The sequence below is a fragment of the Dipodomys merriami genome, unplaced genomic scaffold (assembly GCF_024711535.1).
Source record: "Dipodomys merriami isolate MVZ:Mamm:240054 unplaced genomic scaffold, mDipMer1.0.p SCAF_129, whole genome shotgun sequence".
Classification (NCBI taxonomy): domain Eukaryota; kingdom Metazoa; phylum Chordata; class Mammalia; order Rodentia; family Heteromyidae; genus Dipodomys; species Dipodomys merriami.
Window position 1 is genome coordinate 1050817 of NW_027202593.1, and position 27370 is coordinate 1078186.

General features: G+C 50.2%; 1 protein-coding gene across 1 annotated transcript in view; it reads left to right on the forward strand.

Moving 5' to 3' along the window:
- The window catches only part of LOC138824438 (sortilin-related receptor), a 113110-nt gene that overhangs the window by 55631 nt on the left and 30109 nt on the right, over nucleotides 1–27370 (forward strand). The window contains exons 14-25 of the mRNA XM_070018290.1: nucleotides 276–462; nucleotides 1309–1437; nucleotides 1812–1897; nucleotides 6881–7053; nucleotides 8334–8465; nucleotides 10747–10838; nucleotides 12056–12302; nucleotides 12880–13018; nucleotides 15577–15750; nucleotides 17807–17920; nucleotides 21078–21200; nucleotides 23604–23723. Coding sequence (XP_069874391.1) covers nucleotides 276–462; nucleotides 1309–1437; nucleotides 1812–1897; nucleotides 6881–7053; nucleotides 8334–8465; nucleotides 10747–10838; nucleotides 12056–12302; nucleotides 12880–13018; nucleotides 15577–15750; nucleotides 17807–17920; nucleotides 21078–21200; nucleotides 23604–23723 — 1716 coding nt within the window. The remainder of the gene's footprint in view (nucleotides 1–275; nucleotides 463–1308; nucleotides 1438–1811; nucleotides 1898–6880; nucleotides 7054–8333; nucleotides 8466–10746; nucleotides 10839–12055; nucleotides 12303–12879; nucleotides 13019–15576; nucleotides 15751–17806; nucleotides 17921–21077; nucleotides 21201–23603; nucleotides 23724–27370) is intronic.

The following is a 27370-nucleotide window of genomic DNA, read 5'->3' on the forward strand; positions in this document are numbered from 1 at the left end:
CTGAGCTATTTCTTTCTTGGCAGTACTGGGGTTTGAACTCAGGGCTACATGCTTGCCGAGTGAGCGAGCACTCTGCCCACGTGAGCCACGCCTCCCGCCCTTTAGTGTTGCATTCTTGTGGCTATCTTAGCCCAAAGGAGGCTTGAGACAGCTCCTGATGGCACTCGCCGGGCGGTGCGGGATACACCGGCGGAGGGGGCTCAACTGTGGGGGTGGGGAGTCGGGAAGCCCCGCGAGGGTCTGGCTCCGAAGTTTGAGGCTGTCTTTTCCCCCAGGGGTTCCCTGCACAGAGAATGACTACAAGCTGTGGTCCCCGTCGGACGAGCAGGGGAATGAGTGTCTGCTGGGACACAAGATGGTTTTCAAGCGGAGGACCCCCCACGCCACCTGCTTTAATGGAGAAGACTTTGACAGGCCCGTGGTCCTATCCAACTGCTCCTGCACGCGGGAGGACTACGAATGGTTGGTTCTTCCTCAGCAGCCGGGACTTGAGTTACACTGTATCCACAAAGAGCGCCCGCAGCTCCCTCAATAGAAGAGAACGTTTACTAAGCATCTCTGAGGCTCGCAGCTTACTGGAGTGGTTCTCATCGTGATGTGGCCATAGCTGTTGCTTTAGGGATTTGCACCTCTGGGGTTTATTTCTAGGAGGTTGAACCACAATGGGACCATGCTGGAGGTGCTTTTGTAGGGAGCGCTTTTTCCTTAGGACCCTGTCCTGGTGGGGGCTTACTTTCTTACCTGAAGCGAAGGGGTGCTTAAATGTCTTTCCGTCAGGTATCCCAGGGGAGAAGTATCCGTGTGCGCAGTTCTCTGTGGTAGGAGATAAAAAGGGGCGGAGCCTTAGAGGGGGAAACGGGAGACCTTCACAGTGACCACTGGAAAAAAGGGAGGGCTGGGATTGGCAATGCTGGAGTCAGGGCTTTCAGACAGCATCAGGCATGTGACTGGGCATTCCAAGGCCATGTAGCTGCAGGGAATTTGGCCAGGTGCTGGGGGCTCACACTGGTAATTCCGGCAGCAACTCAGGAGGCTGAGATCTGAGGATTATGGTATAAGGCCAGCTCCGGGCAGACAAATCCAAGGATTTGTCCAACAAAAAGCCAGAAGCAGAGAGGTGGCGTAAGTGGCAGAGTGCCAGCCTTGAGAGAAAAAGCTAAGAGAAGTATGAGGACCTGAGTTCAAGCCCGAATGCATGTCTTTAAAGGGACCAAATGCAAGGGACAGGTTAGCAGGGTAAAGATCACAGGGCTGGCACCAACGTATGTGAAATGTGCACAACCGAACCAATGCCAATTTCCTTTTCAGTGATTTTGGTTTCAAGCTGAGTGAAGATTTGTCCTTAGAGGTTTGTGTTCCGGACCCAGAATTTTCTGGAAGGTCCTACTCCCCTCCCGTGCCTTGTCCCGTGGGCTCCACTTACAGGAGAACGAGAGGGTATGTACTGCCCAGCCGCCCACTGAGGGCCTGCCCATGGGAAGAGTGAGCCCCGGAGACCACCCTGAGTTCTCCCAGTAGCCCGGCAATGTTGACCGGGGTAGTGTGTGCAGTCTCTCCTCTTCCCACCTGCAAGCTTCTCCGTAATGCTAGGGGAACCATCTTCAGAGGAGCTGTCTTCACTACAACATCACACCTACCTAGCCCAGTCATAAGCAGACTCAGCCACCAAGAACCTTCTCTCTAGATCGATGGGGAATTGCGTGGGTAGAGTCTTTTGCCGTGGGTGGGGAAGGAGGTGAGAGGTTCCCAGTGGGGGTACCCTGGCCGTTGTACCTCGATATTTCTTGATTTCTCTCTCTGGGGTGTTACAGCTACCGGAAGATTTCTGGGGACACGTGCAGTGGAGGAGACGTTGAAGCCCGGCTGGAAGGGGAGCTGGTTCCCTGCCCCCTGGCAGGTAGGACAGTGGGCTGCTTCCTGTGGACTTCCACGGGTGTCTGCTATTCTCTCCGCACCCTTCTTCCTGCTCACCCCGGGAGGGCCATGGTGGCACAGATGTCTGCCAGCACTGGCTGGTTCTGGTGGAGCTGCTCTAGGCACCAAATTAGTCACTGAATATACACAGTTACCTTCTGCACAGGCAGCAGGCAGGCGGGCAGGCGGGCGGGCAGGCAGGCAGTGTCTCCACTCACTGCTGGCCCCATTGTTTGTCATGCTAAGTTCATTATCCTTTAATTCAATCTTCCGTCATTACCAGAGTAATTAACATACCTCACTGTGGAGATGTAAGAACCACTGCTTCAGCAGATTCCTGCAAATGAGCAGATAATATCCACATAACCTCCTCGCAAGAGCCGGTTTTGATGAGGGTTTGGGTGAGTGGAGTTTGAATGATTGCTCTTAAGTGCCTGGAGTACATGCTTTTGTAATAAATATTTCTGAAGATAATTCAGTGAGGGACAAAAACAGTTTATTCGGCGCCTATCAGAACCAGCGGGAAAGGAAAGCTCTTTTTTCTCTTCTGTTAGGAGAAGATAGAGCAGTGGATGAAATAGAAAAGTCTGGTTTCAGTGTTGGCCACCCCCTAAATGTCAGAGGAATTAAAGGCAGGAAACAGCAGGCTGGGCAGGCAAATACCCAGAGAGAAAAGATGCTTCATCAGGCTAATGGGGACCATCATGTCTGCAAAGATGAGGTCATTCAGGCATCTGGAAGGACTTTTAGAAGGCAATGATTTGATAATAATTCTCCTTCCTCCTCCTCCTCCTCCTCCTCTTCCTCCTCCTCCCCCTTCTCTTCCTCTTGTTCTTTCTCCTCTTCTTCCCCCTCTTCCTCTTGTTCTTCCTCCTCCTCCTCTTCTTCCTCCTCCTCCTCTTCCTCCTCCTCCCCCTTCTCTTCCTCTTGTTCTTCCTCCTCTTCCTCCTCCTCTTCTTCCTCCTCCTCCTCTTCCTCCTCCTCCCCCTTCTCTTCCTCTTGTTCTTCCTCCTCTTTTTCCCCCTCTTCCTCTTGTTCTTCCTCCTCCTCCTCCTCCTTCTTTTCCTTCTCTTCTTTCTCCTCTTCCCCCTCCTCCTTCTTTTACTTCTCCTCTTCTTCCTCCTCCTTCTCTTTCCCTCCTCCTCTTTCTCCTCCTCCTTTCTTTCTCCTTCTTTGCCTTCCTTTTCTCCCTCTCCCCCTCTCCCCTCCTGTGCACTGCACCTTAACCCTTTTTGTTTTAGGTTACTTTTCAGCCTGAGACCATTATCTTCCCTATCTCCACCTCACATTTTCTTTTATATGGTTACTGTAATGATGCCCATTTCTAGGTCATGTTATGGCTGGTGCCAGCCAAGAACTCTGTTCCTTCTCTTGGTTAGGAATGGCAGTGGGCCGCAGGGTGCATTGTACTTTTGTGGTGGAAGAAGCAAGGTTTAGGTGCCAGGGAGAGATCTTGGGCAGAAGTCTTGCCATGGTGACTGTGTCTTTTGTCAGATGCCCCATGTCTGAGCTGGCATCATAAGGACAACCAAAAGGAAACATTTAGCTATCGTGTGCTTTTTTTTTTTTTTAATTTTTTTATTGTAAAGATACTATACAGAGGGTTACAGTTACATTAGTGAGGTAATGAGTACACTTCCTCTTGAACATTGTTACCCCCTCCATTGTTTTCCCCCTACCATCCCCTCCCTCCCTCCCTTCCCCAAGGTTCTTTTTTTTTTTTTTTTTTGTGATTGTGATTAAGTGATTACTTAATTTCCGGAAATTCACAGTATTGTGGAATAATGATGCTCATTTAAAGTCACAAGTTCATTCTAACTTTCCTGGAGCAAATTGTCTATCACAGTCTGTAATATATAACGGTGCTCATATGTTATATACCATATATGTGATCAGCAGCATGGGGATATTTAGTAGTGGTTCAACCAGATGAGTGGGAGTTCTTTGTTTCTTAAGTCCTGTTAGTTTTGTCATATCACCTAACATTTTGGATTCTTCATCCACTTATCAGGGAGACCATGTACTGTTTGTCTCTTCGTTCTTGGCTTACCTCACTCAACATGATTCCTTCTAGCTCCATCCATTTCCCTGCAAATGCCATTATTTTGTCATTTCTAATGGCTGCTTAATATTCCATTGTGTATAGATACCACAATTTTTGGATCCATTCATCTGTGGTGGGGCACCTAGGTTGTTTCCATATCCTAGCTATTGCGAACAGTGCTGCAATAAACATGGAGGTGCACGTGTCCTTGTATATTGGTTCCTGTTGTTCAGGGTAGATGCCTAGAAGTGGTATGACTGGGTCGTAAGGGAGGTCAATCTTTAGCTTTCTAAGGACCCTCCAGACTGCTTTCCAAAGTGGTTGTATGAGTGTACATTCCCACCAGCAGTGTAATAGCGTTCCTCGTTCTCCACATCCCCTCCAGCATTTGTCGTTGGCTGATTTGTGGATGTGGGACATTCTGACTGGGGTAAGGTGGTATCTCAGGGTTGTCTTTATTTGCATTTCCTTCACCACCAGGGATGATGAACATTTCCTCATGTGTTTCTTTGCCATTTTTATTTCTTCATTTGAGAAGTCCCTCTTTAGTTCCCTTGCCCATTTAGTAATTGGTTTGTTGGGTTAGGGAGGGATTAGTTTCTTGAGTTCCCTGTATATACAGGATGTTAACCCCTTGTCTGATATATTGCTGGTAAATATTTTTTCCCAATTAGTTGGTTGTCTTTCTAGCTTGGTTGCGATAGCTTTATCTGTGCAGAAGCTTTTTATTTTAAGGTAGTCCCATTTGTCGAGTCTCTCTCCAATTTGTTGTGACCCTGGGACTCTGTTCAGGAAGTTCCTTCCTGTGCCTATTAGTTCAAGTGTCTCTCCTACTCTGTCCTGCAGTAGTTTCAGAGATTCAGGTTTAATGTTAAGGTCTTTAATCCATTTTGAGTTGATGTTGGTGCATGGTGATAGGCTGGGGTCCACTTTTAGTTTTCTGCATGTGGCTGCCCAGTTTTCCCAGCACCAGCAGTTGAAGAGGCTGTGTTTCTTCCATTGTATGTCTTTGGCTCCTTTGTCGAATATCAGCTGGCTGTAGGCCTGTGGATTTATTTCTGTATCTTCTATTCTGTTCCATTGGTCTTCGGGTCTGTTTTTGTGCCAGTACCATGCTGTCTTTGTTATTATAGCTCTGTAGTAGAGTTTGAAGTTCGGCATGGATAGCCCTCCCATATTGTCTTTATCCCCTAGAATTTATCGTGTGCTTTTGAAGTGAAATAAAACCAAAGGGCAAGAAGGCAGACTTACATTATTAAATTTTTCATGGTGGATTTCTTTATTATTTTCTGCAATACCAGGGGATCAGACCAGGGCCTCGTGCATGCTAGCAATGTTCTCTGTATCCCCAGCCCAGTCATTTTCCCCCTCAGTGCATTAATGTTGTTAAAGGCTTTCTGAAGAAGGCAGTAGTGTATGTGAACTCGGTGACGGAATGAGATGGGGGAGGGGGCGAGAGCAGAGTTAATGCAGGCCCGCAGCAGAGGATTCAGCCGTGCATCTTGGTTCCACATGCAACACACTGTGAACATGGACGTGCTGTCTGTATCCTTCACTTTGAAAGCTTTTTTGTTGTTAGTCTCTCTAGGGAGATGACACAGGCAACAAATATTTGGGTGGACACCAGATTCAAGAGACAGCAGATGAACGTCCTCCTAACTTTAACCCTGTGACACAGGCCCCGCCTCTCCTCCTCCTTTCTCTCTCCCCTTCTGTGGGGTCATCATGGTAGTTCCCCAGGGCTTTGGCTCTGCGACTTATGTTCCAGCTCCTCAGGGTTAGGTGCTCTTTCCCCCAGTTACGGTAAAAGTGGTTACAGATGGGCAGCCACAGAAAAGGGGGTGCACGGGGTGGGGTGTGACCGAAGGACCCTCCATGTCCTCGTGTCCTTCTGGAACATGCTCTGCTCTTGTAGGCGTATTGTGTGTGCTAGGCACTTGTAGATGGAGATTCTGGTGTGGGTCTTACTTCCGGGCTTGTGGGAGTATCGGGATGTCTTACAGGCTATAGTTCAGGTAGAAAAGAAAGAGCAGGGCTGGGGGCATGGCTTAAGTGGTAGAATCACTTGCCTCGCAAGCAGAAGGACCGAAGTTCAAACCCCAGTACTGCCAAAAGGAAAAGAAAAGAGCACAGAATCTTCTGGTTGTAGGTTGAGATTACATAAAGCTCCTAAGCACCTCGGACCTTTATTTCTAAATCTTAAAGAATGACATCCTTAGGATCTGCATCTCCTAAGGCCGCAGGGTGTGGTGGCTCAGATGTTAGTTCTGCCGCTTGTGGTGGCGTGGCCTTGCATGAGCCAGCGAGGCTCTCTGGTCTCAAGTTTTCTCACTTGTGAACTGAGTTCCAGTCAGTTCTTCCACCATACATCGGTTGGGCATTTTCAACCATGCCAGGTACCGGGTAAGTACATTGTGTCTGTGTGCAGCAGGAACAAAGGGCGTTTATGTGGGAGCGTTATTGTGGGAGCAAGAGGATGGAGAGGTTGTTCCGATCGCACTCGTCATTGTGAACGATTTGAAAGTGTGAGCAGTCTCCAGGGCTCAGGGCTTCTAGTCCACGGGATGATGGTGCCGGGGAGCTGGGCTGATGGGCAAGTTGGTGAATCCTGCTCTCTTTTATGTTAGGGTGGGGGTGAACCAAGTCTTTCAGGCTGAGCTCAGAAGTCTAAATGCTGAAGGACAGATACTGGAGGAAATACAATTTTAAAATGTGACCAAACCCTTGCCTATGAAGAAACAGATGCTCTGGAGTCGAGTTAACAGAAATGTGACCCCGTGAGCTTGTTTTTCTGGCCTGGATTCCTAGACCCTTTCCCTCCATCCCTTCTGCGTGACAGTGGGTCGAGGTTTGAAAAGAGAAGGCGGAGCTGCTGGGGGCACGTTAGCATCCTGGGGCACGCTGTTGTTTTGTGTCTGGCAGAAGAGAATGAGTTCATCCTGTACGCCATGCGCAAGTCCATCTACCGCTACGACCTTGCATCTGGAGCCACGGAGCAGCTGCCGCTCTCAGGGCTACGCGCGGCTGTGGCCCTGGACTTCGACTACGAGCACAACTGCCTGTACTGGTCTGACCTGGCCCTGGACTCAATCCAGGTGAGCACATCGGCCCCTGGCCTCCTCCTGGGCCTGGGCCTGTGACTGTCCCCTCCCAACACGCTTCAAAGGTGTCCGTAGCAAGAGGTTAGAGTAGAAACGCATCTCAGGAGTGACAGATAAAACCTCACTTGCTTCCTTCTGTACATATTAGAAGGCAATGACTTGATAATTATTATTTCTTCTTTTTCTTCTTATTCTCCTTCCTTCTCCCCCTTCCCTCTGTTCCCCAAGAAGCCCCAAATTGCACTGTTGAGGCCTCACTTCTGCTAGGAATATTCTGGAACTAGCAATGTAAGATGCATTGTGTATTGTACCAGCTGCTGCCAGCCTCTTTCTTCTCAAGTTATGACATGGTAACAATTGACTTATCCAAGGTTCCTGTAATTATCCACTCCACTTACTCTAAACACAGATAAGAACCACGCCACCAGGAGTTCATCTTGGGCAGTGTAGTGAGATCCTAGCTTTAAAACATAGCAATGCGTGCACACACACACACACACACACACACACACACACACACACACACACACACACACACACACACACACACACACACACACACACACACACACACACACACACACACACACACACACACACACACACGTATTGAAGATCCCTGGATAAGCTAGAAAGGGCCATAAATGCATTTATGAACTGAACTCCATGCATTTTAAAGGAGAGCTATTTGATCTTTATTTCTTGTCTCCTTAGTCTTTTTAGAAAAGCAGTTCCAATGAGTTTTATCTGTATTGTCCAACCCAATAAAAGTTTTAGGGTACCAGGGAATGTGGGAGGAGGGGCTGGGGTGGCACAGAATGTAATCGTGCTAGGCCAGTGCCTCATAGCCAACAGCTTCTCCAGGGAAGAAAGAGTAGAAAAGGAGACACAGCTCAAAACTACCAGCAGTCTGGTTTCATTTCTGTTAAAAAAAAAAAAAAAAAAAAAAAAAAAAAAAAAACCAACAGACTTACACATGGCAGTCATCTCTGGCTTCAGGATTGCAATGCAGGGCCTCGTTCAGTAATCTGTGTTCATAATGATAATACAGGGTAATAGAGATGATTCTGTTACTCTGTTTAAAACTGCAAACTGGAATAGATTTTAGTAGTGTTCTCAAAATAGATTTTAATAATGTATCTGGAGAGCTTACTTCCATAAACCAGCTCATTGCTGTCCGTTCAGCCAGGCAAATAAAGGGTTACTGTCCATGAGATTGATTCACTCTGAGCCACCTGAACCCTTCGGTGTTCTGATGGTTTTTCTGTCCTTAGCGCCTCTGTTTGAACGGGAGTACGGGACAGGAAGTGATCATCAACTCCGGCCTGGAGACAGTGGAGGCCCTGGCCTTTGAGCCCCTCAGCCAGTTGCTGTACTGGGTGGATGCTGGCTTTAAAAAGATCGAGGTATGTGCCTGCTCCTGTGGTTCCACACTAAGTGAACAGCAGGAACACCTGAGCTCAGAGCCACACTCGTCACAGGGCTAGGGGCCAGGGTATCGGACAGAGCTGGAAATGTTCCATGAATTTCCGGGGAATTGATAAGCTGAGTTTGTGGAGAAGGGAGAATAGAGGGTCACTTATGGAAATGACTGCTTCCGGCCCCAGCTGTCCCGTCTGAGGATAGGTGCTTGGTAGGAAAGCCTGTGCTTTAGCAGAGTGATGATAATATCAGAGCAGAAATACTCCAGTATTATTCTGGAGTAATAATTCCCATCAGCATTGTTGCTCATTTCTAGCTGCTACATACTACACTACCCAGTAACTTGCTCCACTGACTCGCCCAAGGCCACAGCGTGAGGGTAATAAATGTGCTGTGCAACCCAGAAGCATTGTGTATACAGCATGCAAATTGCTGCTGGGGCCCAGGGCTATGCCCCAGCAACTTGTACCTACCTGCAGGTAGGCGTGGCTCGGGGCAGCTAGCCCAGCAGAACTGAGGTACCCAGGGCTCAGTGCAGGCAATGAGACAGGACAGCCTGGAGAGGCAGCCCGGATTCAGGCGCTGCGCTGCCAACTGCTGGACGTAGGGCAAGGGGCTTCTCTTCTTCAGGTTTTGTTATGGGGAAGATGGCGACGCATTTATCCACAAAGCCTGTGGTGTGTGATGTGTGCCAGGCCTGGTCTCAGGCTCAAGGACAGCACAGTGGGCCTGGCATACAAACTCCTGTTTGAGGAGACCTGACGTGTCAGTGGAGAAAGCCAAGAGATGAAAGACAGGAACTGGTTCTCCTGGTGCTGAGCGCCATGAGGTTCTCAAAGCAGGAGGTGGCCGGGAGCTCTGGGCGGTGGCGGGAAGCGGGGCAGAGAGACTTCTGGGGCTCTGGCATCTGAGCTGAGTGTGCTGGGACGAGCGGAGGCTGACTGGAGTTGGAGAGGCTGACTGGAGTTGGAGAGGCTGACAAGTTGGGGAGGCTGACTGGAGTTGGGGGAGGGTTACTGGAGTTGGAGAGGCTGACTGGAGTTGGGGAGGCTGACTGGAGTTGGGGGAGGGTTACTGGAGTTGGAGAGGCTGACTGGAGTTGGGGAGGCTGACTGGAGTTGGGGGAGGGTTACTGGAGTTGGAGAGCGTTACTGGAGTTGGAGAGGGTTCCTGAGAGACGTGAGTGAGCTATGTAGAGTGGTTCAGGAGAGTTAGGAGAGGGGGCAGATGCGGAGCTGCGGGGATGTCCCTCTGGGGTTAGGGTGAATGGTGGGAAGGGCAGGCCGGCATGGGCCATGGCAGGAAAGCAGAGAGGAGGCGCTCCTGGAGGAGCACCAGGCTTGGAGAATCATGAGATGAGCCGTCCAGCCAGCGTGGGAGAGGGAGAAGGTCAGACCAGTCTGTGGACTCCTTGCAGCAGGGCTGTGACCTGGAGAATTTGTTTTGTGTGCAGTGTAGAGCCCAGGAGGCTTTGGGCCATGGTGACCTGGGCCAGCCAAGCAGTAGACACAGGATGGCCTCCAGCCAGCCCTTCAGATCTGCAGTTTTGCATCCCAGGATTAAAAATACTCACAACTGCAAAGCAACGCAAAACTGTACTCAACAAGTACAGACTTTCTTTTCTTGTTGATATTTCCTTAACAGCACTGTGTAGCAAATGTTTGCATAGCGTTTGCACTGCGGTGGGTGTTACAAGCAGTCGAGAGACGATTTAAGGGGCACAGGAAGATGGCAAACACTACACAGTGTTATTATTATTCCTTTTTTATTAGATACTGTTGGCATTTCAAAATCAAGTCACCTAATTGCGCCTCCACCTTGGGACAAAGGGCAGCTTTTGCTTCATTCTTCCTCAAAGCCTATGGCTGAAAACACACAATCTATTATGTAAACATAGGTATCTGATAATAGGCCACAATTCTTGCCCTGAAGTTGATCGGAACAATCATGGGATATTATTTAAGGGGCTTCTACCTCCTTAGAGGATGCCATCTGTTGGGGGTGGCTCTGGAAACCCCCAGAGGAGGGGGACACGTTGCTCTTGCTGCCCCTTCAGATTGTATAAGAGCTGTCACACCAGCCTGGGGTGGCGTGGGGTGGGGGTGGGACGGGGTGGGACGGTTGGGGGATCAGCGCATTCTGATGGGAGAATGAGGCTGTGAAGCAGAGCTGTGGAGGGGAGCATGCGACTGTAGGCAGCCACGTTGAGCCTTTTAGGGCAATCAGATCCAATCTGGCCTTCCTGCTTCCCCCTCTTCCTGTCAGGTAGCCAATCCAGATGGTGACTTTCGACTCACAATCATCAATTCCTCTGTGCTCGACCGGCCCAGGGCTCTGGTCCTCGTGCCTCAAGAGGGGTAAGTGGGTCTCCAAAAGGAAGGCAGCTTGGTGTCGAATGTTGTGGCAATCGCAAGCACAAAGCGCTGGACAAAACCTCTGCCTTTTCTGAGTGTCGGGGGTAGGTGGCAGCCTCGTGGCCAGCTCCCTGTTTGCTGTGTATCAGGCATCCGGGTGTCTCATGTCCCTGGGATGTTTCTCTCGAAGGGGAAGGTTAGGAAGGTCTTCACAGACGAGGCAGAGCCGCTCATGATTGTCAGGACTGAGTTTCGTGCAGGACATACACATTTGATTCAGTCCAGCTCTCCGGTGAGTTTCTTGGGAGCTGCAGAGGTGCTTTTTACTAACTCCTTCACAAAGAGAAACATCACTGTACTGTACGGGAGATAGTGGGTTAACCTTCCTCCCACTGCATTTATGATCGGCAACCGAAAATTCTAAAAATAATCTGTGTACCTGATTAAAGATAATAACAGAGAATAGAAGTTTGTTTTCTCCCCTTCCCCCACCCCTTTTTTTGGTGCTTTTGGGGTTTAAACTGGGACCTGTGAGCCATACCCCAGTCCTTTTTGCTGTAGAGATTTTTTTATGTAGCTCTGTGTTTTTGCCTGGCTTGGCCTGGGTTTACAATCCTCCTCAGACACCCACCAACATGCCTGGCTTTTGTTTGAGATGGACTCTTAACTTTTCACTTGGTGTTCTTGAGCCATGATCTAGATGTTTACTTCCTGCATAGTTGGCATTACAGGCATGAGCCACTGTGTCTGGCCAATCTCCCTTCTGATTCTTAACTTCCCATCCCTCATCCATACCCCCAAGGAGTAGTTTTATTGTTAGTTTCTTGTGTTGCATTGGGAAGTGCTGTGAGTCACTTACAAGCATTGCCTTCCGGCATGCCCTGCCCACAGGGACACATGCAAGTGTGGCTTAGGCTCCTAGCACACTTACTAGCAGACCTACTTTGGAAATGGTTCCACTGTCAGTGAACACCTACAGGTTTGTAGGTTTTAGAGTAGTCTGTTGCATGTACCATTGTATACATCTATGCACCTATATTTCTATATATTATATAATTCCATATACTATCTTTGCATCATTTGGTTGCAGGTAAGTTCTAATACCTCTACTGGAGTCAATGAAGCAATAGTTTCACACACAATAATCATGGAGGATTGTATTTTGTGAAGCCCTGTGTCTCCTGTTGACGAGATGTGTGTTGTGTCTTCGTTCTGAGCAGCGTGCTGTTTTGGACTGACTGGGGTGATCTGAAGCCCGGCATCTATCGGAGCAACATGGACGGCTCCGCCGTGCATCGGCTCGTGTCGGAGGACGTGAAGTGGCCCAACGGCATCTCGGTGGACGAGCAGTGGATCTACTGGACCGACGCCTATCTGGACTGCATCGAGCGCGCCACCTTCAGCGGCCAGCGGCGCTCGCTCATCCTGGACAACCTCCCGCACCCCTATGCCATCGCTGTCTTCAAGGTGAGCCCTCGCTGTCCGCCCCCGTGCAAGGGGCACACGGAGGGGCCAGGCCGGGCCAGCCGGGGCTTTTACATCGCTGCTGTCTCGAGTCCTGTGGAGTTCTGAGGGTGGATCGATTCGTTCAGCATCAGGGAGGGATGTGGTGACGCCAGGAGCCCCAGACAGCTCCCGCGTTGCTCACGTCGCAAGTGCCTGTGGCGGCGCTCAGTTCCGAGGCTTCGTCTCCTGTGAGGTTCGCCGTGCCTCCTCGCCCTTCACAGGAGCGGGGTCCCTCCGCGTGACCCTCGTAGTGCTTTCCACGCTACACATCAAAAGGGGTCTGCCCCTTTAAAACCGGCCGATTTCAACCTGGGGGTCCTGTGTGTGGTCAGACTCGAATGCTCGCCAGATGGCTCCTGCGTGGGGGTAGTTGGTGAGGTGTGGATGCAGTCACCAACGCGTGGGGTTGAGGGGAATTCTGGTCTCAGGCCCTCATTCAGCCAGCATGTGTCCACTTGTCTCCTCTTCTGCCTGGGCCGTGTGGGACAAAGGAGCAAAAGGCTGGACCCACGGGCGAAGGCTTTGTCTTGTGTTTCAGAACGAGATCTACTGGGATGACTGGTCGCAGCTGAGCATCTTCCGAGCGTCCAAATACAGCGGCTCCCAGATAGAGACCCTGGGCAGCCAGCTCACGGGGCTGATGGACATGAAGATTTTCTACAAGGGGAAGAACACGGGTAAGGCAGAGGCCCCTCCTCCGGCCTCAGGCGAGGGGCGGTGTGCGGGCTAGCGCCCCGCGCTGAGCAGGCTCTGGCAGCCTGCGTCTTTGTTGTCACGACAACATGAGCATTATTTAATTTCTTCCTAATGACATCTTAATTTCTTTTCTAATGACACACAAACAGCTGGAAGACAGCGTGCTTTGCCTGCCTGGAGCGGTGGTGCTGGGTGGGTGATGGCGTCCTCCTGCCCGGCCCCTTGCCGCTGGGGGAGGAGCAGCGGGTGAGCCAGGGCGCTCACGCTGGTGCTCACGCGGCTCCATGCCTCTCTCTGTGTGGCGCTTTCATCTTGTGCTCCTGAGGTTGGAACTCGGGACCTCAGATTTTCGGCCACTTGATCCGTCCTGCCCCCGCCCCCCCCCCCCCGTCCTTTTTTGCTCCAGTTGTTTTTCTGCCGAGGTCCCCATGTTTGGCCCAGAGAAGCCTTAGTCTGCAGCTTTCCTACCTCTGCCACTTGCACAGCTGGGATCACAGGCATACACCACTTGACTAGACGAGAACTACAGTTCTCTTGATGTGAACCTCCTAAATCTGATCTTTCTTCCTTCGATGCCATTTTTCCTCACTGATCTCTGGCCGGACTGGATTCTAGGGAACTCAGGCAAGAAGAATAGCCCCTTTAAGTGTCACCTGTTTTATCACACAGGATTGAATAGTATCCAGGGTCAGCTGACTCCTTTATTGAGAAACTGCTAAGTTCTCTGTGTTGAACAAGAATCTTGATACTGTTTTGTGGTTCTTGGCTCACGGTGTGAAGAGAAAATTGACAAGGAGAGTGATACAGTTAGAGATACTACTCTAATCCCTTCGGGACTGAGGAAGATAGCCTGAGAACACCTTCCAAAGACTATAAAGTATCTTACATATGTATTATTGTTATGCCCCTCTACTGGCCTGCAAAGAGGGAGGGCTGGTGGTATGATCAGTGTTTGCAGATTAGAGAATGAAATTGTAGGTATTCAGTAGCTTTCCCAAGGGATTCTTGCTAGGGTGCCTCTTACTGCGGTATACTTAACTTGTGGCTGGGGGCTGGGGGTGGAGAATGGGGTAGACAGCATGCTCTGAGCACACGTGCACATGATCTGCTCGTGTCCAGTTAACAGGCCTGTGACCCTCAGCTTAGGTGTGCATTGCTCTTCTTGTCCCCAAGAATCGCCTTCATTAAGACTAGCCAGAGAAATTCTAGTTCTGCACAGAGGAAGGCCCATTTGAACCGGAGATGTGTGCTGGTGGGCAGAACGTAGTCTGTGTTGTGCAGGGTCGGCTGTGACTTCCCTTTGGCCCAGGATTGGTTAATGCATCCCTTGGCTCCCGTTCTCGCTTTGCTTTTGGGATGATCTTTCATTCTGTGTTTGGTGGGGGCGGGACCCTCTCAGAGGCTTCCTGGCTACCCAAGAGATGCACAGCCAGGAAACAAGGGCACAGTGCCCCAGGGATGCTAGTTTGAGTTAGGTCAATGCTGCTACAAGAAGGAGTGTCTTTGCTTTTTTTAGATACTAAGAGCTAATTGCAATTGACGATGCATATTAGTTCCCCCAATGCCATTCATTTTTGTTATTTTTCATTCTTGGTTTTTTTTGGGGGGGAGTGATGGGGAGACAAGAATTAAACCCAGATTTTTGCACATGCTAAATGTGCACGCTGCCGCTGGGTGGTGTCTTTAGTCCCTTATCTCTTGTTATTTTGTTATCTGTGCTAAGTCCATTTGCGACTTTCTGCTGGCCAAGTAAACACTAGCCATAAGTACATTCATTAAGGGAGGGCTGTCATCCACACCACACCAACGGGCACTGTGGGCCGCAAAACCTTCCTTCACCTTCCCCAAGGCCATGTGGACTCTGGGCTTGAAGATAAGAAGAGAAATGGCCCAGCACTTGTCCAGAGCACACACTAAGGAAGTAGTAAGCACCAGAGCCACGATGGCTGCAGAAACTGAAGGAAATCCATCAGGCCTTGCTGTTGTTCGAAGAGCAGTGTTCCTGTAACTATGACAGCAGTTTTGAATACTGTGTTTGGTGGTGGTTATTGTTCAGTCAGTTCTGGGGCTTAAACTCAGGAGTGGTATTGTTGGGGAACATTGCTACAGGGGTATGACCCCTCCCCAGCGCTGTGGGCAGAGGTGGGTGGGTATAAGAAGTACCTTAGGGGCTGGGAAGGTGGCTCAGTGGTAGAGTGCTTGCCTTGCATGCCTGAGGCCCTGAGTTCAATTCCTCAGCACCACGTAAGCAAAAAGAAAAAAGCCGGAAGTGGCGCTGTGGCTCAAGTGGTAGAGCGCTAGCCTTGAGCTGAAGAGCTGAGGGACAGCGCCCAGGCCCAGAGTTCAGGCCCCACGACCGGACCCCCCCCCAAAAAAAAAAAAGAAAAAAGAAACACCTCAGCTGCTCACATAGCCTTTCTGAGCTTCTCACTGTCATTTCTGCGAGACCAGGAGGTTGTAGCCTGTCTTCCTCGTGTTCCGAGGCTCCCTCGTGGACCGTGTTCACTTGGCGGTTGTGTTGTTCTTGTCTTCTCTCCAGGAAGCAACGCCTGTGTGCCCAGGCCGTGTAGCCTGCTCTGCCTGCCCAAAGCCAACAACAGCAAAAGCTGCAGGTGTCCAGAGGGCGTGGCGAGCAGCGTGCTCCCGTCTGGGGACCTCGTGTGTGAGTGTCCTCAGGGTTATCAGCTGAAGAACAACACCTGCACCAAGGAAGGTGGGTCTCTTTTTGCCTGTGTCTTCCTTCGCCTTTCTCCTTTTCTCATCTTGGCTAGATGTTCCCTGACCTGTCAGGTTATTGGGAAATGTCCCAGCTAGACATGAAATGCACTGGGTACTTACCGACATCCTAGCCCGTGACACTCCAGCGTGCACTCAGCACCGGCCTGAGCTGTCCGTGAAAGTAGTAATGTGCCTTTGACAATGGTGTCATCAGAACGCCTGGCTCGTCTTCATGGTCCTTCTGCATCTTTCTTTCCTTACCCCACTCCTTGGGACTTCCAGGTTCTCCACTTCTGCTGATTATGGGCTGGCCCAGCCTGTCTGGGAAATCTGTTGACTCTAGAGGAATGGACTCATTTTTCTCACTAGTGTACAGCTATCCACCACTCACAGCCTGAAGCAGCCTGAGCTTTTAGACCTATATTTGGGGGGTGGGCTCTGTGCATGCTCTATGGCCATTTTGTCATGATTTCCAAGTCATGGCAAAATATCCCCACCCCTTAGATCTGGAATACGTAGATTTAAAATACTTTCCTCCAAAAGCCTATTGTTCCCTGTTCCCACTTCCCCGTCCCTAGCCTCACACCTCGGTCAGCGAGAAGCCGGGAGGGGCCTGGTGGGCGGCACACGTGCTGTCTTCTCTTCTTTGAGGTCATATTTGCTTTGTAACCCTAACCTCACTTGGCCCTGCCGGTCCCAAGGCCCAGGGGCGAGGCACACAATGGGAGCCTTCTATCCATCTTGCTTAGGAAATACAGATGAGAAAAAGATGGCCTGCCTTCCTTAGAAAGCACTTCCTTGCAGACTCTGGATGGCATCCTGAAGCCATTGGGAGAGAAATAAAATTCACACCACGCTTCATGAGGGAGGGTAGGATACTCTGTCAGATTGAGTTTTCAAAATCATGCCGTGTGTGTGTGTGTGTGTGTGTGTGTGTGTGTGTGTGTGTGTGTGTGTGTGCTTTAAAGACATGGGCAAAAACAACAACAACAACAAATAACCCTTAGTAACTCACTCTGCTCTTGAGTTGGATGTATACGCCATATGATTACCTGTGAATATATGGCATCATCCTTGAGTGTTCTGGGGATTGGTACAGAACTCCACTAGTTCTGGAATTCCATGAATATGCATGTCTCTTATAGGAAATGACATAGTATTTGTTCTTTTTTTTTGGGGGGGGGGTGTTGTTCATGGGTCTTGAACTCTGGGCCTGCGTGCTGTCCCTGTGCTCTTCAGCTCAAGGCAAGCGCTCTATCACGAAATGACATAGTATTTATGTGTGACCTGCACACATATCTCTGTGTACTTCAAATCTCCCCTGGATTACTTCTAATACCTAACATATTATAAAGAGGTACCCTACTGTGTTGATCAGGGAATAAAAAGCTGGTGTATGTTCAGGATAGATCGAGATATTTTCAGTGTGTGGTTGGCCAGCAGGGAGCCCATACGTGTGGACATCTGGCTTTGCACACAGCACAGTGATGGATGTAATGGACGTGTGTGTTTTAGTGCTGTGTAGACAGTCCATTGAAGAGTTGCTTTGTTACTTAGCATTTTCTTGTGCCCATGGACTGTACTGGGTATCCAAGGGGCCTTGCCAGTGCTATCAACACTGCTAAACACTGCCACACTGCCTCTCCCCTGCAGTTGTAGTTTAAAGAGGAAGGAAGGAAGCTCTCAGGGGAAGGATTTTCTTTCCTTGTTTTCATGTGTGCTTGTGACTCGCCCCCTTCCCCCACCTTTACTGCAGAATGATGTAGGAAGAGAAGTGGGGGCTTAGAGAAAGTCCCCTGGTCCAGCAGTATGAATAATCTTGATTCTGTTTCCTCCTCCTCCTCCTCCTCCTCCTTCTCCTCTTCCTCCTCTTCCTCCTCCTTCCCTCTCTCCCCTCCCCCTCTTCCTCCTCTTCCTCCCCCTCCCCCTCCTCCTCCCCCTCCTCCCCCTCCCCCTCTTCCTCCTCTTTCTCCTCCCCCTCCCCCTCCTCCTCCCCCTCCTCCTCCTGCTCATCCTCGTCCTCCTCCTCTTCTTCCTCACCCCGTGTTTAGAGAACACCTGTCTTCGCAACCAGTATCGCTGCAGCAACGGGAACTGTATCAACAGCATTTGGTGGTGTGACTTCGACAACGACTGTGGAGACATGAGCGATGAGCGGAACTGCCGTGAGTTCTCAGGGGTGACCCGTGAGGGACAGGGCGCGGCAGGCGGGTGGCTCCTTCTAGGCCGGGCCCTGGAGACGAGGTGCTGGCCGCCACCATGGCTGAGGCCCGCGGGGGCTCAAGGGGGTGGAAAACAGAAAGCACGTTTCCACGAGCAAAGCACATCACACCACGCATCATGTCCTGTCTTATATGTCGTTATATCCCGTCGGTGTTCTATCTATTCAATATCATGTCTACATTCCATTCACATAATGCAGCCGACTATCCTTTGCAATTAATAAGCACCCACAGTTGAAACAGCCAGTTTGGCGATCTGGCTTCTGACCTTGGCTTTAGCACTGTGATGAAACTGGTGACTTGGAGTAGTGCTGTGGTTTGATTTCCAAACTCAGTGCTCAGCCTTCATAGAGAGGCATAGAGACAGGCAGCAGCTATGTCCACATGTACTTTACTCCAGTTAGTTGGTATTGGCTGCTTGCCATGCTCCAGAGAGCTAGTTAGAACGGATTGGTGATGAACGTGGGCTGGGCCGTGGAGTACCTCGGCACCCAAGTCTCTGTACTGAATAGGTTTGACACTTCAGCTGAAGCACGAGACTCTAGTCAACAGTGTTTATAGATAAATAAGCAGTTATTTAAGCTTAGCTAGCCTTTCTTCACTTAATGTTTTCTGGTTGTTTGTTTTGGGTTTTGGGGGGAGCTCTGGTCTGGTTGTTTGTTTTTTTTGCTCCAGCTGGAGCTCTGTGAGCCACACCTCCACTTCTGGCTTGTGGCTGGTGAATTGGCGATAAGCATCTCACAGACTTATTTTCCTGCTGGGGCCGGTGTTGAGGCTTGGATCGCAGCCTCTGGAGTAGCTTGGCTTACTCGGCCTGCTTTTTCACGCTGCTTCCTTCCTTTGGCAGCGCAGAGGCTGTCTTTCCCACGGGCTTGCTGGGTCTCTGCACGCTCGGTTGGTTTAGGCCTTCATCCTGGAGCAGATGCCACATTTCCATGCCATTTCACCCTGAAAGGAAGTCTAGAGATACGACCTCCTTGGGCTCACCCAGGCCCCACATGACTGTGCCCTGCCCCCGTGGGCTTGCGGGAGGTGACCGCGGAACCCTGTCCCCTGTCCCCTGTGCCTGTTCCGCTCCTTTGCACAGACGGCGTTGATCAAGCCTCCTCCGCCCGACAGCCTCACGGGGAAGCGTGGTATCGGCAGGAGACTAGACTGAGCTCCCCAACAACATTAACAAACGGCGTTACCAGTGTGAAGTAGAAAATGGGTTTGTTACATAATCAAGGCAGGGCAACGGTTAGCAGGTTTAAGAAAACTGCCCTGACTTTAATAATTACGGTAGAAGCAGAGAGATGTAAGGTAGATAAACCCAAGTCCAGTAGCCAGGGATAAAAGGCAGTTCACTACTACTCCCCGAGCCCCAGGCTCGCTTCCCGAGGACTGGACAAGCTGCGGGTTCCACGTGTTCGGAGGAACCAAAACCTGCATGTTTGAGAAGAGCCTGCTGTCGTCCCCCCCCCCCCCCAGCCCAGGCCGGCTTTGTTGCTGGCCCCGGGGCTTTCCCGCAGCTGAAACACACTCTGGATGCATGTGGCTGGCTCTGTCCTCCTCCTGGCTTGGCCTGTGTCATCTGGGGCTGGCTTTTCTGGAATCCCACCCTGACCTGCTCTTGCTCTGCTGTCTCCCACGGCCACTCGGCTCGAGTTCCGACAAGTCAGATGTGTGATGGGGTGAGGTGATGAGGGACTCGGGGATTTGAAGCCAGCCACATGGGGACACCCCAGAGGGGTATCTGGGCCTTCGGGTCCCTCTCCTTATAAAGACAGAGGGGATTCGAGATGCTGCGGCACCCTGCCCACCGCAGGCCAGGGACAATCGTGTGCTGGGCAGAGCGCTGGAGGAGTTAGTGCGGCACCCGTCAGCCGCCAAGGAAGAGAGGAAGGGTGTGCGGGGGACACGGGAGAGGGAGGCTGCCAGTCATTTCCCTTCCTGTTAAACACTCCTCCAGCTGGGCGGACGCAGGCTCGGGGGTTTTGACGCGAGTCCCCTGCAGTTTTGTCATTTTGCATTCATCCCTTGCCTCCCACGTGAGCTCAGTGTCAGAGGAGACGGGCGCCTCCAGCAGGAGCTGCCGGGCTGTCTGACAGCAGTGTTACCATTCAGCATGTCACGTGGTGCCGGGCCCCACCCCCAGCCTCCCGCCCAGAATTCCGCTCTGTCACGCTGTTACCTTCCCTGGTGGCCCCTCTGCTACCCGGGAGGGCAACCTTGCCTTCCCCCGCCTTCCTGCAGGGCTTTTCCTGGGTCCCTGGGCTTTCTACAAAAGCCAGACATGTTCTGTGATCAGGAAAGGGAGGAAATCTCTGTCCATGATGCCAGAAGCGCCTGTCACAAGTTGAGGAAGAAAAGTGTTGTGTGTTTGGAGCCTGTTAGCTCTCGCTCCTATTTATTACATAGACTTCAGCCCCAAGCCTGTTTTCTTACTTAATTCTGGTTATACTCTCTTTGTGGTATGGTACTGCCAGCTAGCCCTTATCTGCACTTGATGAGAGAGGGGACAGAGGCACAGATGGTTAAGTAGGTGGCAGGAAGCCAGGTCCAAGCCCACTCTTTCTGCCTGTGATCACAAGTGTTAGTTTGCCCTCATTTGACTGCCGAGGAAACTGAGGTTTGGGGAGGTGAAATCATCTGCCTAGGGAAGCGGAAGAATGAGGGTTGACACTTGGCCCAGACTGACAAAGAAGCCTGCACCCTGCGTATCTGGGCGGTTTTCAAAACAGCACAATTCCAGCTTCCCTGGGGAATCGAACTACCTCAATAGGAGTTTTCTAGATAAAGGCATGGCTGTCAGTGGCCTGGGGGGACATCTTCACATCTGAAGGGACTCAGGAGGGGGGACAGCCCCTCACTCCCACACAGCGTCTGGCCCTTGCAGACCCTGTTCCTATCCGACGCTGACCCCCGGAAGATGGCTGTGCTGTGGTTGTGCGCTTCCGGTTCTCATGAAGTGTATTTCTTAGGTGAAATCGACGTTTGATTTCTGTGTTTGTCATTCAAGTGTTCTTTGGTCTTTTCTTGTTAACTGGCTTTCTAAAGGGAAGTTTGTGTCGAGGGGAATTAGCTGTCCCTCATGAGTGTCTTGTCGCTCTCATTGTAGCTACCACTGTCTGTGACGTGGAGACCCAGTTCCGGTGCCAGGAGTCGGGGACCTGCATCCCACTCTCTTACAAATGTGATCTTGAGGATGACTGTGGAGACAACAGTGACGAGAGGCACTGTGGTAAGAGGATGCGGCGCGCGGAGCCCCTTCTGAGCCGGAGGTGACCGTGCCTGCCGGCGGGCTGCACTGACGGCCAGGGAGGGCTGGAAAAGGGGGATTCTGATAGTCATTTCGGGGTTCATCATCTTCCAGTTGCAGGGCCTCCACCATCCACGAGGCAGTGTTGAGCCTTCCTTCCTCTTCCCTTCTTACAGGGCTTGTTGGTTTGTTTGTTTCGTGAACATTTGGTTCTTCGGGTCATGCTTGATGTAGAGTTAATGGGTTGCAGAAGTAAGGAAGGAAAAGATGGGGCCTGGACTCATTACAGTCACTTACTCTTTGATTGTGTTTGTTTTCTAATCGGAAAAAGGAGAAAATAAATTCTTTTTGCCATGTAGATATTCTATCAAAGGGAGATGTGCCAGCCAGAGAGTGAGCTTCTGTCTTCTTTCACTTTGCATGTATGTTTGTGCCGGAAGTGGGGCTTGACCTTAGCTCTATTTGCTTAGCTCTACCATTTAGCTTTTTGGTAGCTAATTGAAGATAAGAGTCTCATAGGCTTCCCTGTGAAACTCATAGACTTTGCTTTGAACTGCAGTCCTCAGATCTCAGCCTCCTGAGTTTCTAGGGTTACAGACAGGAGCTCCCAGTGCCTGGCAAAGCAATGGATAGGGAGGCAGGAACTCGACCCACACTCTCTAAGTGGGTGTGAGAGTATCCTAGTGAAGGTTGGATCTACAGCTTTGTGAGCTGGGATTTTTTCCCCCCATGAGTATCATTCAGTAAATTCTGCTAAAAGTCAGCAGGTAATGTAAGCATTGATTGGAGCTTCTGCCTTCCGAATGGTAAACTTTAGGTTAGGAGAATATCGTGTGAGCAGTGTAAGCAGTGATAGGGATTGTCTAGTCCCGTCCTTTTAATTTCCACATTCGCTGACTGTGTCCACCTTCATGATTTCCCCAGGGCGGGGGTGGGGGGAAGGGGGCTGGTTCAAGGAGACCCAGTGAGCTTGTGTCTAAGGGGGGTCTGGGGCCTGGATCCTGCTTGGCAAGCCCACGCTCTTCCTGTCGCACAGTGCTGCGCTGTCACTCTCACGAGCCCTGTCTTAGTTAGCAGGCTCTGGGCCCAAACTCCTTTGTTGGCTATTGACAGAGACATTATGCAATGCTCACAGTGCACCAGATGGGAGACCCATCAGCCTGAGTGAGAAGTGAGAATGGAGATCAGACACCGAGCCAGACGTGGTGATGGGTTGGTGTGGCTCTGTCTCTGTCATCCCCTCCTTCCTGTCCATCCACACACACACACACACACACACACACACACACACACACACACACACACACACACACACGGCCTGCTTCCTTTATTAGGAGCAGGTAAATGGACTCACAAGGGGCTAAAAAAGGGGGAGCAGGAGGGGCTCATGATTCGGTTTAACACACAAACTAATGGCTCGGGAAACTCTGCTGAAAGTCAGAGGTAGTGGAGTACATTTGAGAACACCTTCTGGGAGGACTGGCTTCCTTTTCCATAATGGAACACGTCCATGGGGTTCGTGCTCAGTTGCCCTCCTTCTTGCCATCTCCTCCCTACTTTTCTCCAAAGGTTGAAGTGTATTGTGAGTCTTGGTCTAGTAGAGTGGGAATCCTGTGTGTCTCCTTATTTCCAGACTCATCTCCCTCCCTCCCTGGGGCATATATGGTTGGCCATTCGGCTCCCATCTTCACTCCTGGCCCATTCCTGCTCCTTGGTCCTAATCCATCCCCGGGTCCCACGAGCCCCTTCTCTGGAGTAGACCCTCTTCATACGCCTCAGGCTCTTTTTATCATAAATAGCTCACTCACCACCTCTGCTTGCAACCTGCTTCTAGGTCAGCCCCCTGGGCTTTGTGCTTTGCTACCCCCATCTTTTGAGGCTCGAGAAAGTTCTACTACAAAGTTCTGAGCCTCTGTTCTTTTCAGGTATAGTAAAAGTCTAAGACTGCGTAGCTCATGAGCAACAGAAGTTCATTCCTCCCGTTCTGGGCTGGGAAGTGCAAGGTCCCGATGCCCACACACTCAGTGCCTAGGAAGAGCCTGTTCTCTTCGACACGGATTTACCCTTAGTCCTCCTCTGGAAGGCCTCACTCTGGTGATTAAGCGTCCATCTTCGAGTTTTGGGGACACGTTCCAACCATAGTGCCTGTCTCACAATGCCGCTAAGGACCCATTTGCAGCATCGTCTGTGGGAATTATTCTAGATGGCTTCCTGTCCTGGGTACAGCGCTCTCCTTCCGCAGTGGCTGCCTGGGTGCAAGGCTCTCTGTCCGTGCTGCCTACTCCTACCCGGTGCTGTGGATCCCCCGCTAGCCCCTGTGAAACTGGACTCCAGTTGGGGAGGCGGGCTCGTGCCCTCACGTCTCCGTCTTTCATCCCCCCACAGAGATGCACCAGTGCCGGAGTGATGAGTACAACTGCAGCTCCGGGATGTGCATCCGCTCCTCCTGGGTGTGCGACGGAGACAACGACTGCAGAGACTGGTCTGACGAAGCCAACTGTACCGGTCAGTACCGCCCAGACCCAGCGAGCGGCATCGCCCGCTCACTTTCCGGTTAGCGGCATGGCCTCGCATGATCACAGGGCGTGGACTCTGGGGATTAGCTTACACGTTAGGAGCCAGCTAGTTCAGTCCATCTCAGAGAGCTGGCCTGGAATACGGAGCTGGAGTCGGAAGGCAAATGAACTCCCTTCCTTCCTGCTTGGAGGAAATCTCACTAAGAGAAATGGCAGAGGACCGACCAGCATTCTGGGTGATGTAGTTGCTTTATGTTCTGACTCAGGTCTTCTCAGTTCTTCTGGACCAGGAAGAAATACTTCACAGACTGACTCTTGGTCTAGAGACCATCCTTTTGAGTTTCACTATCTGAATAACATGAGCTAGGTGATCTTATTCAGATGGAAAAATCTGAGGATTGACCTAGATAAGTAAAACATGGACTGTGCTTATACCTCCTTGAGGTAAGATTTCATTCAAAAATAAAGTTGGGAACACCATGAATAGCAGGGAATGCTAGATGGCCTAAGTTAAGGGACATGCTCATTCATGCTCACCGCATTATTTTTATGAATGAGTGCATGGTGATCATTTACCTCATGTTGTATGTATGTACGTGTGTCGGGGGGGAGGGTATTAAGTAGAATTGGAAGTTAAGATGGTTGTGGAAGAATAAAAACAAATATTCTACTTAATACTTACCACTTCAGTCCTATACTTCTAGATAATTATAATTTGTCAAAAACATGAAATAGGAAATGGAAGAACCCCAAATCCCATGTGAGAAGTAATTCCTCTGTGCCCGTCTCTAGATGGCACCGTTCAGTCTGCAGTCCTAAACCCCCTGCAGTGATCTCTGGCATCCTGCAGATGCTCCAGGCTCTCGAGCAGTCTCCAGGGCTGCAGCTCTGCTCTGGGAGAGCTTCTGGAAAGTGCTTTTCTAAATGTGAAGAAAAGCAGCAGAGTAGCTGCCATGATCCCAGGGTGCACGTGCATGCCGCCTGGAAGCCTGGGTTCGGATGGATAATTGGGTGATAAGTGGGGAGGGTACCCGTGGGCAGCTCAGTCTGTAGATTGCAGGATGATTGAACATCTCGTTAGCACAACCACATTGGTCCAACTCGTGTACCGGCAGCGAGTACTAGTCTTCCAGAATGAATTCACGGCTCCAGTTCTGTGGGCGGGCTGTCATACAGACTCTGGCTTTTTATCTCTGGTTTTCTTCTGCCAGGACTCGTCAGGGAAAGTTTAGAGTTTTGCCATTCAGCTGCAGCCTGGTTCCAATGTCTGTTCTTGCAAAGATGGGTTTCTCCTTCTCTTCCTCTGTTCAGCTGAGGTTTTCTTCCCAGGCTGGCTTTGAACTGTGATCCTCAGATTTCAGCCTGCTGAGTAGCTAGGAATACAGATGTGAGCCACTGGTGCCTAGCACCTTTCCTTGTTGGAGTCCACAGGTTAAATTGCTTTCTTCCCCCACCAGTGCTTGGTGAAAGCCTTTGGTCCTGTGCTCTTGTGGGTGTTGATGATTCCGGGAGGATTGAAGTCTGAGAATTAGGCAGGGCTTATGTAATGACCTATATCAGAAACTCGAGCTGCCTCTCCAGACCACTCGCTGTAGGAGCCTTTCCACTCCTGCAGTTGTGGCCAATCCATCAGAGAGCCAGAATTCTTTTCTTCCCTTAGTACTTCAGCTTGGATTAAAAATCAACCCTTTCCATGTTGATGATCTTAAAACTATTTATTGGGGCTGGGAAGGTGGCTCAGTGGCAGAGCACTTGCCTTGCATGCCTGAGGCCCTGGGTTCGATTCCTCAGCACTACATAAAGAAAAAAGCCGGAAGTGGCACTGTGGCTCAAATGGTAGAGTGTTAACCTTGTGCTGATGAGCTGAGGGACAGTGCCCAGGCCCAGAGTTCAGGCCCCACGACCGGACCCCCCCCCCCCCCCAAAAAAAAAGAGTCAGCAGAGTTGTCTGCCTGGGCTGGCTTAAAAAAAAAACTATTTATTGAACATGATGATTTACCCTGCACTCAAAAATCACATAGCTTCTAAATTAGAAAAATCTAGAAGGGGGCTGGGAAGGTGGCTCAGTAGTAGAGCTCTTACCTTGCATGCATGAGGCCCTGGGTTGGACTCCTCAGCACCACATAAGCAAAAAGAAAAAAAGCCGGAAATGGCGCTGTGGCTCAAGTGGTAGAGCGTTAGCCTTGAGCTGAAGAGCTGAGGGACAGCACCCAGGCCCAGACAGAGTTCAGGCTCCACAACTGGATCCCCCCAAAAAAATCCAGAAGAAAGACAATATGTTCTGCATTCTGGTCCATCTTGGCTACTTGAGTGTGGTTGTGTGAAGTGATGGATCTTTCTGGTCTCGGTCTGGGATGGAAGCCGGAGATCTCGGATGTGCCTCCCAGAATTATCATTTGGACACCATTCTAGTGCTTTGAAATTGTTTCCAATTAAAAAAGAAATGCATAGCCAGAATAAGAAGAAGAAGATTAGTATGCTAATTAGTTTAGGTAACTCTAGGTGTTATGAAAGCAGAGAAAGCTTTAGTGAGGAATATATATCTTTTAATGTTATCAGATACCTATACTCAAAAGTATTCCAAGTAATGGCAGAAACTCAAGAAATATACTTTATTTATTCCTCTTATCTACGTTAGAAGGTATGTTTGTTTACAGATGTTTATTGGATTCTGAGTGCCAGAGATAGTGGATGTGCAGATTTATTTATGTGCTACCCAACACTGCTTTGGTCTTCTGAGAGATGCAGGGACACAAATAATGGATCACTCCTTGTTCTAAAATAGTGCGAGGAATCAGATTTGCTGTCCTTCTGACAAAAAAAAAAAAAAGCCCAAATTCAGTCCTGGAGGGACTGTGAGCCAATGTCCCCAACCTCTGAGCAGTTCATTTCTAGTCAATTGAATAAAAAGCTACATTTGCTCTCAACCACCCAGTGTGGTTTGTTTTATGTTCTTCTGTTACAAAGATGCCTAGTCACACAGTTAAATTAATGGGGGGCCCATCCAGTACCCCATTCACAGTTTTTGTTGTTGTTGATGGTGGTGGTTACGGGGCTTGAACTCAGAGCCTGGATGCTGTCTCTGAGCTCTTTTGCTTAAGGCTAGCACTCTACCACTTTAGACCACAGTTCTAGCTCTGGTTTTCTGGAGATCAGAGTCTCACAGACTTTCCTACTCGGGCTGACTTTGAACCTCAATCCTCAGATCTCAGCCTCCAGGTCTTAGCCATGGCCTATAGCCATAGTTGTAGTTTAGTATTAGTTGACTATTGACGTCATCATCTTGTTGTATCCATGATAAAAATTCATTATAGGTTTGCATGTATGTATGAGGAGAGGGTCAGAACTAGGCAAAGTCTGAGGCATCCATGGACCCTCTTAGAATATAATAACTATCTCCTGTGGCTAAGGCAGGACTAGTGTGCAGGGTTCCATGCAGGTGGTACACAATGCACAGTGGGCAGACACATAGCTCTCTGTTTTCAAGGGAGTAGGTGTTTGTACTGCTGGTCGGGTTTGAGGAACATTTAGGCGCTTGAGCTGAGATGTTAGGAACGTTAGGAAATGACTTCCAGGTGGCCTTAACCCACGTGTGCAAGTGAGCCTGTTCATTCTTCAGTGACAGCTCCTCTAGCT